General features: G+C 44.4%; 1 protein-coding gene across 1 annotated transcript in view; it reads left to right on the top strand.

Moving 5' to 3' along the window:
* Positions 1–15,566, top strand: part of nav3 (neuron navigator 3) — a 285,560-nt gene that overhangs the window by 240,134 nt on the left and 29,860 nt on the right. Inside the window, exons 14-18 of the mRNA XM_080492455.1 lie at positions 5,550–5,673; positions 8,308–8,614; positions 9,448–10,174; positions 11,993–12,418; positions 13,246–13,287. Of these exons, the coding sequence (XP_080348581.1) occupies positions 5,550–5,673; positions 8,308–8,614; positions 9,448–10,174; positions 11,993–12,418; positions 13,246–13,287 (1,626 nt within the window). The remainder of the gene's footprint in view (positions 1–5,549; positions 5,674–8,307; positions 8,615–9,447; positions 10,175–11,992; positions 12,419–13,245; positions 13,288–15,566) is intronic.

Below are 15,566 nucleotides of genomic sequence, written 5' to 3'. Positions count from 1 at the left end.
TTGACCCTGGTTTGATTGACCCTGGTTTGACTGACCCTGGTTTGATTGACCCTGGTTTGATTGACCCTGGTTTGACTGACCCTGGTTTGATTGACCCTGGTTTGATTGACCCTGGTTTGATTGACCCTGGTTTGACTGACCCTGGTTTGATTGACCCTGGTTTGATTGACCCTGGTTTGATTGACCCTGGTTGGACTGACCCTGGTTTGACTGACCCTGGTTTGATACGCAGCAGTTTGTTTGTCTGGAGGAAGAAAATGCAGTTTAGTGAGTTTATCTTCCTGGAGGAGGCGGTTGGGTTCACTGTGGACTCATGTGGGTTGTTGTATTTGCCAGCATTTTGTCACAGACTGTAATGACCCCCCCCCCCCCCCCCCCCCCCCCCCCCAGTCCCTCCCTGCCAAACGGCTAAAGATTTTCTTTTGGTCTTGAGCTGCATTGCAGCAGGAAGTCGGTTGGTCTCTGCCAGCCTGACGTCCTGCTTGGCAGCAGTCGCTCCTCCATTCCTTCAAGGTCACCCTGCTTCTTCTTTTAATTGAGTTGTGCTCAGCCGAATTGAATCCCCCCGTCCTGTTGTTTCTTTTTCCTAAATGTAAATGTCCCTCCTCCCGTGACTCAGCACCTTAGAATGATACCCGAAGCCATTGCTCTCTTCTCTCCGTCACTCTTCAACCTGTTGTTTTCTGCTTCGTCCACGTTAACACAACTGATGGGCAGTGAAAACACAAAGTGAGGAGACGACTGTGAAGCGGGAGGGAAGTCTTCATCCTCCTGTGATGAGATGATGGAGGAAACTTCATCAACTCGTCAGCGGTGGATTACCGTCACCACGCCACAACGTCAGGATGTGAGCGTCTCACCTATTATTCATGAGTTGACTTCCAGTCAGAGGCGTTGCTACAAAGACGAGGCGTCCGGCGGCGTCGCCCTCGTTTAATTAACCTGACGACACGACTGAGTCCGAGGACTGACGAGCTCTTCCTGGTCCGGGGGGGGGGATGGGGCGGGGGGATGGGGAGGGGGGAGGGGGCAGTGGAGGGAGTCCTCCTCCTGGTCGTTGCCCGTTTCCTCTCCTGACTTCCAGTCGACTCGCAGCTCCTCTGCCAGGTGGAGGTTTGTGGTGAGAAGCTGCCGAAGGAGAAACAGACCAGATCTCTCCTGAGACCAGAGACGAGCGGTGAGTCGGCAGTTTTTTAACCTGACGATCCTTTGAGTTTGAGTTTAGTGGGAATTTCTCTTCATGGACTCCAGAGGAAGAGAGAAGCTGGGATAGGAGTCATTTTAAAAGAGAGTTCTTGGTGTGGATGACATGAGCTCAGATTATCTTTGTACGTCTGGTTGTCAGTGTGGGAACAGGAAATGTTGTGATCTAGTATTTCCTTTACACCTTCAGTTAATTAGGAATCAGCCTAATTCTCTTTTGTGTGATAAAATGAAAACAAGCGATTACAGACAACAGGAAATGAATGAAACATATAGAAATATATATAATCACATAGTACAGTAACTCAAGTGTTGAGTCAGTGCTTCTTCACATGTTGAGTGTTTTTCTTCTAATGATTATTCTCAGATTATATGTTTAGACTCAAATTCATCGTCAATCAATTTGCACACAATTACCCAAAGAAATCCATTGAAAACCATCAGAATGCTGTTATCTACCGGATTGTAACTGCTTCGGCCATGTTGATTCTTTCTGTTTTCACATTCATCCATTCACACAAATACTTAACAATGGAGACAGCTGCCATGCAGGATGCTTGTCTCCCACTGGGAGCCACTTGGGGTTCCAGTTTGTGCCAAAGAGACAAGATTGGGGATCGAACTGCCAACTTTTTGACTGGAAGATGGGAAACAGCCATATCACATCTTTTAGTCATTTAAAAAAACAAAACGTATGTATTGACATAATAAATGCTCTCTATTCTCTCCGAAATATCTGGTTTTATGACATCCAAATTTAAAAAACTATTTAAAAAAAAAACCTAATAAAGAATCCAAACTGGCTCAAGTTCTCGTGTTGAAATGCCATCTCATATGAGTTATGCAAGAGGCCGTCTGAGAAAGTGTTGCCCTCTTCAATCTGCACTCCTCCCACTTTTCACCCTCCAATAGCCTTTAATCCTGTCATCAAATTCTAATTTATCTCCTTTGGTTCATTGTAATCAACAGCGTTGTTCTTTCTACATGCTGCTAATCAGATTTTCTCCCCCTCGTCCTCTCGGTGGTTGAAAGAACAAGGACCCAGTGTATTGAATATTGCATGAGATCATGTTTGCATGGTTGAGTGGAGCCACAGCGACGCACTCACTGCAAGGCAGCAGGCAGAAATCAAGGATTTGGAGTTTTGCCTGAAAGAATCAGAAACGTCCTTCCAGTCACGTCTGTCAGCAGGTTTGGCTCCCGAGCCGCCCGAGACGAGCAGCTGATGATGAGGAGGGAACAGTTCTTTCTTCTTGACTTTACCTGCTATAAACAATCCGTTCTACAGCAACTCGTCTTGCAAAATGGTTCGATTTCTCGTTTCGTTGCCCCACATGTGAAACGCAGGAGAAAAGATCTCCGCTGGAGCGGTCTGCTCTGTACATCCTCGCTCATTGTTAATTTAAAAAGTTATGACATAAAACTCCACCTGCCCTCGCTGTGGGGTTATTGAGTTTGCCCGCGTCCTCCTCCAGGACGCCGCCTCCCGCCCTTCGTGATGATGATGATGATGATGATGATGATGATGATGGGGGAGGAGGAGCTTTAGTTAGCCGATCCAGGGAGTCGACTCGATGAAATATTCAGCCCGTTACAGTCAGGAAGGTTCTCCAGAGGAGGAGTGCAGTTATCAGTCCCCAGAGGTTTTCCCTGGGCCCCGCCCATCAGGACTCAGTACCAGGCCCTGTCTCAAAGTGTAAACGCAGCCTTTTGCATTTTCGTTTCAACAAAGTTTTTTGCGTTTACACATTTTGAAAACAACGTCCGCTTTCAAGGAAATGGCCCAAAGACTGAAAACGATGTATTTAGTATGTGGAGCCACTAGTGGGCGCTGTTGTTTTAGTAATGAAACCTCACGTCTGCAGAGAACAATTAACATTAATGATTGTGATTAACAAGCGACATCAGGATCTATAAAAGTCACCTGTCTTTGACCAAAGCTGAACGTTATCTGGCTGGACTTTCTATTTACAGGACGTATGATACAATAGAAAGTCAGTTTTCTCTTGGTCTGTTGGGAATGAAATGAGCGTTTTGGAGGTCGGCCAACTCACTTTGGAAGGCAATTTTTTTTGAAAGCCTGTTTTCTGTCACGCAAGGAAGAGTGAAGAGCTGCTCCCCTGCCGCTGTCACTGCTGAGCTTCTGAAGCATCCGGAAGAGGAGCAGCTTCAAATCAGATTGTGAAGGTGACCTGGCAGCTCTGGAACCTCACACGAGGCACCGCTTTGACCTCAAACCTTCATCCTAGTCTTTATTGTTAGGAAAATATAACACATGTATATAAAACTGATTCAACCTGGAATTTCTCCCATTGGAAGTCCAGCACATGTCAAACATCCACTGTTGGTTTGAAAATATGTAAAGCTGCTGTCTGTCGGGTCTGTCGGGTCTGTCCTCGCAGCAGAGCAAAGGGTTGGTGTATCAGCTTTAAGTGCAGATGAGAGAAAAGGATTGATCCAACCAGAGTTTCAGCAACACCGACTGGGCTTTCTTTGCAAAGAATCTGAGTGTGAGAGAACACACAAGGTGTAACATTAGAGCCCGTCTCATTATTCTTCACTGCAGACTCTCGTGTTGTTTTTTGGTTAAAAACAATTGTCGTGAAGCCGTGGATAAGTGTTGGCGAAGCTGGGGTAGCGTTTAGTTTTCTGTCTCTCTGTCAACAAATAATTGTGCAACACAGATTTTTGGGAATCTGTGTGTAAATAATGACATATCTGCTTTAACCTTCTCATGTATGGACATAAACATCATGTGCTTTTGCCATTTTTCCGTGAAAAAAGTAGGTCTTACTCCCAGTTTATTTAAATAAGACAAATGGTGACCCCATATTTAAAATAGCAGCCATAAGACAAGAGGCAATAAAGAAATTGGGCACCTGTTTTGCAGCCTTGGTTGCAATTAACGCATTACCTTGTAGGACAGCAGTACTGAATGGTGTGTGAGATGTGTACAACAAATGAGTTTAAGTCTGGGTCTCTACGTGGTTCGTTGTATATTGCGACTGGAGGAATCCTGCGGTTTGTTGCTTCTGAAGAGTCACGGGAATGGTCGGGTTTTAGCTGTGAAGATAAATGTTGCTGGTTTGAGGAGCAGATCAATTCGCGCTGCGCCGGTGGACAAGTGGGTCGACTGCTCGCCACCACATTCATTACAGGTGTCAGATGAATTTGCTATTTGTCTTTACACTCCATCACAACTTGTTAGGTCTCCTGGCCAAACACGCTTCATGACTGTCGCTCATTTCAAAATGTGTCTGCGTGTTGTTGACTATGAGGACTTTTTATTTACAAAGGGTGTGCAGGTTTTAACCATAACTTTCAATGGTTATTGATTTTCTGACTAAACTTAAAAAGAAAAAAGAAAAATCAATATTGCCATTATCTTGTGTGTCTGTGTGCACCTCTCCAGCGCGGCCAGTCTTCCTCCCTTCATCCTCCGTGAAAGACGAGTGGTTATTCCCTCGTTTTCAGCCTGCTTTCGGTTTTCATGAATTAAAGATAGTGAGGCTGACTTGACTGTTGAAAAAAGTCTAATTAGCTCGTTAAAGCTCGGTCTTATCTCGGTTATATGAATAGATTATTTGGCTCAGCAGAAGATGAAAGTTATTTTCGTGAAAGAAATTGAAGAATAGGTGAACATTTCAATGAAATATTAGTGATCTGTCACCGCGTGAAGGAAGGATCTGCAGGGACTATCTATCTATCTATCTATCTATCTATCTATCTATCTATCTATCTATCTATCTATCTATCTATCTATCTATCTATCTATCTATCTATCTATCTATCTATCTATCTATCTATCTATCTATCTATCTATCTAACATCCATAATGTATCAACAACGTGGATCATTTTCATATTTATGTATATATTTTTGCCTGATAGTTGAAATCACTTTAAAATTGGAGTTTCTTCTGCAGCGTTGTGATGCTCTGTGTAAACTAGTGAAAGTGGTGTTCCATGTATTTCTCATTTAGAAAGTGTCTGTTTGCCTTCAGCTGAGATAAATATTAACAGCGGCGATACGAAGCGTCTCAGTTCGTCATACATTGAAGTGATGACATAGAAATAATTAACTATCACAAATAAGTGGAATACCTGGGAGCCCGTTGTGGGGCGCGGCTGTTTGATGAGATAACTCGGGTACTTACAAGTAATGTACTCGTCTGCTCCCACAGCTGGCGGTGGTGAGAGCACTGTTCTGTTTTCACTCTTTGTTTGGGCACAATGCAGAGGGTTCCTGTTAGTAACACGGATTATTGCAGTTTGAAATGAGAAGTTCACTTCCTGAACAGAATCGACAGTAACAGACTGAAATCTGCTCCTTTCCTCGTTGTTCAGTTGGGATGACAGCAGCTCGGTGAGCAGCGGCCTCAGCGACACGTTGGATAACATCAGTACCGATGATCTGAACACACCTGCGTACTCTGCTGTCAGCTCGTCACGCAAAAGCAAAGGAGCACAGGTAAGAACGCAGGCCTTAACAACACTCTGGCTCATCGGGACTCGTCTGTATAGATTAAAGGTTTCATTTATCCACAAGGAGGTTTTAAGGCTTCAATATGGCGATCTCGGTTTATATTAAATCCTCCCTCACTAACTTTTCAGGAATAACTGAATGATTTTTCCCTGCATGTTTGGGTCATTTTAACCTTTTCTGCACCAAACAAGCGACAGAAACAGAAAGAACTCCACACTCACCTTTACTTATAACACTAAATAAAAAGTCTCTACATTCTGCTTAATTATTACAAATATCCTCTCATAGCAAGGTCAATGCTTTCTCAAACAACAAAGTGGAACCAAGTAGTTTCACCATGAGCAATCGGGAGGAGGAGGAGGAGAACCTTCCTCTTCACAGGAAGAAACCTGAAGCTGACTCAGAGGTGGGCGGCCATCTGCCTCCACCGGTCGGCGTGAGAGGAGGAGAGAGAGACGATAAATGTCGTGCCGACAGGTGGAGTCACTTCCCACAAACCTGACGCATGCACAAGAATATAAAAGACACAGAAGAGACCAGTGATGTCAAACACACTTTAGAAAAGAGGCCACATACTGACTAAATTCACCTTGAGTGGGAAAGACTGGTAAAATAGTGCCATAATAACCTTTAAATCTTAACTGGTCATATGATGTAAAATCCACCTCCTAGAGGTTCTCCAGCAGTACTAATCGTCCCCATACCTGGACTGACGTCCCAGAAGTGAAGACAGTCTGTCCTCTCTGTCCCTGGCTTGTTTCAGGTTTTAAAAAGTGTGTTGCTCCAAGCAGCCAATCAGAAATCAAACCCTATATAGTGTCATCGGGGGTTTAGCCAATCCCAATCAAGGTAGGCCCTCCCTTTGACTCCTCCCACAATTAGGCAGCTCTGCTCTGGCACATGGCACCACCAGAGGAAGTACTTCCTCCTCTTCCCAAGATGGGCATGTGTGGGCGGAGCCAGTCCAGCTCACACAGACACAGCAGATTCTGAATGCAGCTCCTATGATCCAATATTCAAATGAGGAAAATCAAGGAGGAGCTAGAAACTTAGAATACTGAAGGTTTCTGGAGCGACCAGACCAGGAGGAGGAGGAGAACAGGAGGAGGAGGAGAACAGGAGGAGAAGAACAGGAGGAGGAGGAGGACAGGAGGAGGAGGAGAACAGGAGGAGGAGAACAGGAGGAGGAGGAGGACAGGAGGAGGAGGAGAACAGGAGGAGAAGAACAGGAGGAGGAGGTGAACAGGAGGAGGAGGTGAACAGGAGGAGGAGGTGAACAGGAGGAGGAGGAGAACAGGAGGAGGAGGAGAACAGGAGGAGGAGGAGAACAGGAGGAACAGGTGGAGGAGGAGAACGTCTGGATAATATGACTCCTTTAAACTTTCAAGTTCTTATTTATGAAAATTACTATATTTTCACAAAAACCAAACAATTACGACTAAACATGACTCCAACCTCAACATAAAGACAATTTTAATGAAACCTTCTGCTGCAAAATAGGGTGAAATGTCATAAGACCGTCTATGACTGTTGCATTATGGGTGTTTTTACAAACTCCCCCTGACAGCGGGGCTTTGAGACGCCAGTTTACCTTCATGGCAGAATCAGTGAAATCTCAGTGTTTTGTTCTGTCTGCTACTCTTAAGAAATTAGTTTTAAAAAGCAAAGTTTTCTTTGAAACATTTACAATTTGCTTGGTGGTTGTTTGACGCCCCTTGTATAGACAGAAATACAGGCTGCTTATATATCTTAAGTCCTTTTAAAGGAGTGTGACGGGTTGAAAGCGGGGCTCGTCCTCGTGTCCACTCCTTAATCACAGCTGAGGGAACGAACCGAAGGCCACCGCTCGGTTCTCCTCACACGGTTCTGCTGCGTTCTGCCAAGTATCCTTGGCCGCTCGTGACTCAGCAGATTGAGTTCTTAAATGACTGGAGTGTTGCTACGGAAACGAACCATCTGCTAAGGTGTGCTTGTTATCTCTGCTGAGTTTGTCTGCATGCGTCCCAAAGAGGAGATCTTTCCATCGGAGATTCCAAAGATAGCTTCTGCTTCACACACCCGACACCAACCACCCACTTTTTCTTTTTCTCTTTTGTTTGTATCATCGCTGTGTGTTTAAGTAAGCATTTTTAAAGTACCGCTGGAGGTTTAGCCTCATTTGAATAATTAAGTACTTATAGCTCAAGCATTATGCTAATTCACCAGCTCAGCATAATGTTTAGGATCATTTTAAGTTCTAATTTATTTTTAAATATGCAACATTAATAAAAGTTGTAAATCTTCCATGAAATTGATCATTACTAGGATGCACTGATCCCACAAGTATGAGTACTAATCTTTAGCTATTTGCATATACTGAGTACTGATACGAGTACTGATACATACACAGCCTTAGCGTTGACGCTCCCTGCCCAGTGCGTACTGTTGAAGGTAGACCGATCACTCATAATTACTTGTTTTACTAACTTGAACCTGTTTTATTGTGGCGAGCAGGTAATATTCTGGAACCACAGACATAAACTAACTCTCCAAGCCAGTGTTAGACATGTTGGATCCTGTACTTGGTGTTTTTATGGATCAGTTGATGTGATTTTTCTGGTCACCACTCCGATGCCACAGTCCCAGAAAGGAAGCAGGAAGCATGGCGAGCCGGAGGTGAGCAGCAGCTGGGCCGGAGCCGAGGACCTGAAGAAGGTGGAGGAGGACTTGGACGCAGGCATGGATCCTAACAGTGGCTCCTCACGCTGGAAGCCCCCCTCATCCTCCTCTTCCTCCCAACCCCAGGGCCAGTTTGAGGACGCGGGTCAGAAGGCCGCCGCAATAGCCCAGATGTCTCAGACCGGCTCGTGGAGGCGGGGCATGACCGCCCAGGTGGGGATCACGCCCCCCAGGACCAAGGGAACCTCTGCTGCCCTCAAAACACCAGGTGAGACCTGCCAACACAAGACCTTTGGAAGAGGGTCCAAGACAAGGTAGACGTTGCTCACAAGACGTTTCTGTTTACGCGCTAGCAGGCGGCTAACGGCAGCTTCCTGGCTGCAACATGACGAAGGAAATATCTCACGTCTCCCGGAGCCGTTCGATCCCAAAATCTAATCGATTGATCCCTGGATGATGACAAATCATCCCTGAAGTTTTTGCGTCTTTTTATTCCATAAAAAACTCACCCAGTAGTAGCCCGCCATGCTAACTATGTCTTTGTGTTTCCGCCATCTCCGTGTAAATAAACTTCGTTTTCATCGTGTAAATGAGAAACGTCTATGAAACGAAAGCATTTTCACTCGAAACGATTCGATTCGATACTCCACAATATACTGACGGACTTTTTACGATTTATTTTAGCGTTTATCTTTAAAAGATAGAAGAGTTCATTTCTGCTGCTTCAGAACAGCTTTTCTTACTCAACGACCTTTTTTCTGTCTGTGAATCTGAATATTGTAAAAAATTTAAATGTGTCAGACTTTTAGAAGATGTGATCGTTCCAGAATTTCTTGTAATATTTTTTATCAGCAATTAAAATGTAAAATGTCCCTGTATTTAAATCAGGGCGCTATAAAGGGTGCCTCCCCTCCTCAGCATACCAGCAAATTGACTTGCAGGTCAGTTTTATAAGTGAGTTTCTGGCTGTCGTCCAGAATGAATTTGGCGTTTCCTGCTCTGGGGGATTACAGGTGATGTTAAAAACAAAAAGGTTGGCCAAGTTGTGCCGAGGCTGATGTCTTTGAATATGTCTTAATGAGCGTCGGTGTAAATTTCCAGGCAAAACCGACGATGCCAAGGCCTCCGAGAAGGGCAAGGCGCCTTCCAAGAGTTCCGCTGGCATTCAGCGCTCGCCCTCTGACGCTGGGAGGAGCAGCGGCGACGAAGGCAAGAAACCCCCCTCTGGCATTGGACGCCCCCCCACCACAGGCTCCTTCGGATACAAGAAGATCCCCGGGCCCAGTGGCACTCTGATCACCTCCAGCGGAGCCACACTGGCCAGTGGCTCGGCCACCCTGGGCAAGGCACCCAAGTCTTCAGCTGCCCTGGGCAAAGGCGCCGGCATCAGCGGCGTTCGGAAGACCAGCCTGGATGGCTCGCAGCCCCAGGACGATGGCGTCCTGCTCAGCTGCAGCGGCTCCAAGGTGACCCTGCAGTACCGCTCACTCCCCAGACCGGCCAAATCCTCCAGCGGCGTGGCCGGCGGGCGCAGCAGCCACCGCTCCAGCTCCAGTAGCATTGATTCCAATGTCAGCGGCAAGTCGGCGAGCGGAGCGGGAACGCAGGCCGGCGCCAAGCGCAGGGACGGGAAGGTGGGCTCCGACCGCTCCAGTCCCATCACCATCAACCAGACCGACAAGGAGAAAGTGGCCGTGTCCGACCAGGACCCCGCAGCAGGACTGTCCACCTCCCCCAAGTCCAGCCCCACCTCCAGCTCAACGGGCCAATCAGGCCTCAGGCAGCCCGGATCAAAGTACCCTGATATTGCCTCGCCCACCTTTCGCAGGTCAGATACGTCACACTTGGCTTCTGCTTTCAGTCTCTTTGTCCTTCACTCAGCGTCTGTCCAACATTTCACCACTTTTCTTCTTTTTTTTAAATCCCTGATTTCTGCTTATTTGTTGGTGCTTATCAGAAGCGAGGCAGTTTTCCAACACTTGCTAATGGGGACAGATTTACTAGTTTAACTTTAAGTATAATGAGCCATCGCTTAGTGTTTAGATGCATTTACCTTTGTTTAAATCAGTGGCATGTAAGACCAATGTATTTAGTGAAAATCCACAGTATTTGCTTATTGTGGCATAATTTCAGTACAATTTATCATTTAGCAATACATGCCTCATAATGACCCGCCCTCCTCTGCCTCTGATTGGCTCGTCAGCCCTTATACTTCACAGTTAACCAATCAAATCAGTGAACTAGCCAATTAGAGGCAGAGTAGGGTGGATCATGGCTTCATCATCCTAGGGATAAAAGTGATGCATCAGGGAGATCTAGATGCCGCCATATTTACCAAAACATGATAAATTGTGTGTCAGTGTCGTCACTGAACATTAGAGCAAATTAGCATTAGAGTAAATTCGGTTTCATGAACTGTGACCAAGCGTAGGTGAGAGAAAGAAGCAGAGGGAAGGCGTGTGTTTCCCCCGAATATGAGGCTCTGATGGCTTTTCTTTGAGATCCAGCAAATCCAGGCCGGCGGCCCCGATGAGAACAGACAGGAAGCAGGAGTTTTATCCGCACGCCACTTCCTGACTCGTTAGAAGCATGCGCTCGGCAGGCGTGTCCAAACATCCGTCCCATCCTATCTGTCAAGCCGACCCGTTTCATCTGCATGTTCTCCATTTTTTGGTTTTTATTTTTACTTCCAGAGTGTGTCACCTAAATATATTGTGTGATTGCAATGACAGCCTGGGACAGGAGAGCAGCAGGCAGGGCAGAGCGGCACAACACATTGTTTAAAGTTTCAGGCTCGCAGCAGCCAGGCTGTAGAAATGAGACGTTAAGTTGTTCAGAGGTCACAGCTGGAGGGAGTTCTCTACCATGCCACCGGGGGGCAGTGTGGGCGTGACATGCTGTTTCTCACTGTGTTGACCTGTTCTTTGACTCTCCTGTCGTATTAAACCTCAGACCTGTGAGTTCACGACTTTCTCAACCTTTCCCACCAAAGTTCTTAAGTTCTTGATTTTCCAGTTTGGATCTTGCAGAAGCTCATCGCTCGTCCTTCGAGCGTTTCTGAGACCCTCGTTTACACGCCGACGTTTTCAAGTCAAAATGCGAGAAAAAAAAACGTTGTTGCGTTTTGGGTGTTTTCACGACGCTCGGAGCCGCTGAACACGCAACTTTTTGAAAACGGCTTGGAAAACGCTTTATTTCCTGAAGCCACTAGATGGCGCAGTCTGTTCAACAAATGTTTGAAAGCACTTCATTGTCAGTCTTTCAGCCTCTATCTTCAAACCAAGAGCGCCACCTGGTGGAGTCAGAAATAAAGAAAGTGGTTGATGAAGCTTCATTTGGCAAACCGTGCACATGCTCTTTATGGTTCGCTCATAATAACAATCCAACTCCGTCGTCTGTCCATAAGACGGTCCGTGTACTGGCATTCTTAATGTTTAAAGTGTTTTGTTCACAGCACCCACTAGTGGCCCAACATACTAACTGCATTGTTTTCAGCATTTCTGTCGTTGCCATAGAAATCGACATCGTTTTGAAAAACACCGGCGTGTAAAAGCGAAACTTTTCTGAAAACGAAAAAGCACTTTCACCTGAAACGCGGTGGTGTAAACGGGGTCTGAATGTCTGCAAACACCCTCTCTACCTCCAGATTGTTTGGCACCAAAGCCAGCAGCAAGGCCAGCTCCCCGGGCACGCCCGACTCTGGCAAGTGCCCCTCAGTGCTGGGTAGCCCTCACGGCACGCTGGCGAGGCAGGCCAGTCTGGACTCGCCCTCCTCCGGCACGGGGAGCCTGGGCAGCGCTGGCGGCCTGAGTGGCGGCAGCAGCCCGCTCTACGGTAAAACCCCAGACCTGTGCGCCGACTCCCCGGCCTCCAGCCCGGCCTCTGGCCTCTCCTTGCCCTCCAACGCCCGGCCGTGGCCCGCCTGTAGCTCGTCGGCCGGCAGCAAGGACACTCTGAGCTGCCAGAGCATGACCAGTCTGCACACCAGCTCTGAGTCCATTGATATGCCGCTGGGCCACCACGGGCCCAAAGTTACACGAACCGGCAGTGTCAAGTCCACCCTGTCTGAGGGGTGAGTAGCAGCGAATACGATTGGGAGGAATCGTATTCATTGTTTCATTTGAGAACCGAGACAAAAAGTGTATGTCCCTGCCCTGAGATGTAGACACACGATGCAGAGACAGCCTCAGTCATAATAATAATAATAATAATAATAATAATAATAATAATAATAATAATGACTCCATAAAGTGATCATAAAATACTTTTTTTTTGTCGAGAAGAGAGTTTGGTTGCATTTCAGTTCTTTTTCTGGCATGATTTTGGCACTATATGAAAAATATGACCAGTTTTCTGTATTGTACTATATTATGGATGATTTCACATATTTAAGCGTCAAAGTAAAGACACAAACACATTTTAATTGTCTCTCACTTCAGGTCTGACGTGAGAATACAGTCTCTGATCACAGTTTTTATTTAGATTTCTTTGGTCCACAATCATGTCAGAAAGAGTCAAATTCAGATCATCTCAGTCTCACGTTCTCATGAGCAGTCAGACGACGTCCATTGTTCTGTCTCGACTCGGTGCATGCAAGAAAACAACTAAAAGATGACAGGACATAGACCAGGGCACACTTTTTATTCATCCATGCCAGTTCAGCTGTACGTCTCAAAATGAAACAATTCTCAGTTTTAATATTGCCTGTTGTCTTTTTGTACGTGTTGTGTTGAGTGTGTGTGTGTGTGTGTGTGTGTGTGTGTGTGTGTGTGTGTGTGTGTGTGTGTGTGTGTGTGTGTGTGTGTGAAGTCAAGGTTGTAAAATGTCGTTGTCATTCATCAGAAAAGCCGATGTTGTTGTTGTGTCCATCTAATCGGCTCATCCTCTGTGTTTTAACAGCATGACTCTTGACAGAAACACGCTTCCCAAAAAGGGACTGAGGTACAACACATTTGCATCCAGATGTTCATTTTCAACTCTTCTTTGTTTTTGTTGTTTAATTCCGCTCACATACATCATCAGTGCACATCTGCATGAAAGGAATTCTGATACCGAACATACTTTGCATGCCGTCTCGCACGTGGCTTCATTTACTGCAGCGATTGGTGGAGCCGCTGCTGGAAGGACGTTCAAGGAAGTTATAGTATTAAAAAAACACAAAACCTTTATTGGAAATTAAATCTTTATATGTTTTCCTCTCAACTGAAAATTTAAAATTAATTACAAATTTTAAATATGTGGGCCAAAAGTTAATTGTTGAGGTGTTTTTATTTTTGCTGTTTTAGTGTTGAGCTGCTTTGCTTCATCCCCTGTTCCCAGTCAGTAAACCTGATTTATGAATTTAGCCTGAATATTTAATTAAAAACCATGGTTAAACATAACCACTGTGCAAAGACAACTACACAAAGTCACCATATCTATTCTTAAATATGCACACAATTATATTATATTATATTATATTATATTATATTATATTATATTATATTATATTATATTATGTTATGTTATGTTATGTTATATTATATCATATTATATCATATTATATTATATTATATTATATTATGTTATGTTATGTTATATTATATTATATTATATTATATTATATTATATTATATTATGTTATATTTTATTATATTATATTATATTATGTTATATTATGTTATGTTATATTATATTATATTATATTATGTTATGTTATGTTATGTTATGTTATATTATATTATGTTATGTTATGTTATATTATATTATATTATGTTATGTTATGTTATATTATATTATATTATATTATATTATATTATATTATATTATATTATATTATATTATATTATGTTATATTTTATTATATTATATTATATTATGTTATATTATGTTATGTTATATTATATTATATTATATTATATTATGTTATGTTATGTTATGTTATATTATATTATATTATGTTATGTTATGTTATGTTATATTATATTATATTTGGACTGTAATAATAAAGAAGAGGTGTTCTTTAATGGAATCTATAGCTGGTTATTAACTAGAAATGTTAAAATATGTGTGAATTTATACCCCTTTATGTCATTTTACTTCAGATTTGATTGTATACTTTGCATGTTAGACTGTCTCTTTATACTGACCTTGAGGTCATGAAGTACACAAATCAGATTTTTCAGAACACTTCCCACATATTTTAGTGGAATTATCAAACAAAAGTCCAATTCTGCTCCCGCATGATTTGAATAATTACAAAAACTTTATTATGCAAAAAAGACGGAGATTTTTTAATACTTCATTTAATGGTTTAATTGCTGTAATAAATCCATAATAAAGTAGATGTCTCTCTGACAAAAGAATATAAAGTCCTGCAGATTACAATACCACATTCCTGACACTTTTCTTTTTTCACTTAATCGTACTGGAGTTTCCAACGTCTAAATTAGATTCCAATTGATTCTAAAAGTATCAGAGTGTAAAAGCTGTCAGGTTTATCAAGCAGGAGGGTTTTTTCTCTTTCAGCTGATCTACATGAATCTCAGTTTAACTCTCGTCTGACGCAGTAAGACATGCAGGCAGGATGTCGGCGCCGAGCCTCGCTGCTCCATGAAACCGTTTAGAAAGAAATGGATGGTTTGAATTTGGGAGGGACTAACAGGACGGAGACAGAGATACCATAAACCTGTTCGATCCAGCGAGATGTGATGGAGGAGACACTCCTGTTTTAACGCCTGTTGGTTCTGAGGTTGCGTCCAGAAGTTTCCCGGCAGCTCGCAGCTCTAAAGCTTCCTCGGCAGAGGAGTTCAGTGTGACCCAGCTTCCCTCTCATGTTGAGGATTCTTTGGTTTTTCCAGTCCGTTTCGTTCCCACCCCGTCGGGAGGCAAAATGCTGCAGTGTCCCGTCGCTTGGCGAAGGTGGGGGTGGGGGTGGGGGGGGGGGGGGGGGGGGGGGGGGGGGGGTCAGATGTGACAGGCGTAGTAATGGCTCCACTGGATGGAAGACGTTGCTGAAAAGGGATGAGTGCAAACTCAATTATCACCCTCGGAGGATTAAATATGGCCGATTGTCATGCGTGTGATAAGGGGGCCTTCTGCTGCCTGTCGGGGGGGGGGGGGGGGGGGGGGGGGGGGTGTTGGCAGCTTTAAGCCTTGGCGCTGTGTGAGTGTGTGTGAGTACGTATAGAGCTGAATGCGTGTGGATGCATGCAGATGAGCATCTGTGTGGCAGAACTGCA

Source organism: Lipophrys pholis, assembly GCF_963383615.2.
Source record: "Lipophrys pholis genome assembly, chromosome: 22".
NCBI classification, from domain to species: domain Eukaryota; kingdom Metazoa; phylum Chordata; class Actinopteri; order Blenniiformes; family Blenniidae; genus Lipophrys; species Lipophrys pholis.
The sequence above is the reverse complement of the archived record's forward strand: the minus strand, read 5'-3'. Positions and strand labels throughout refer to the sequence as shown.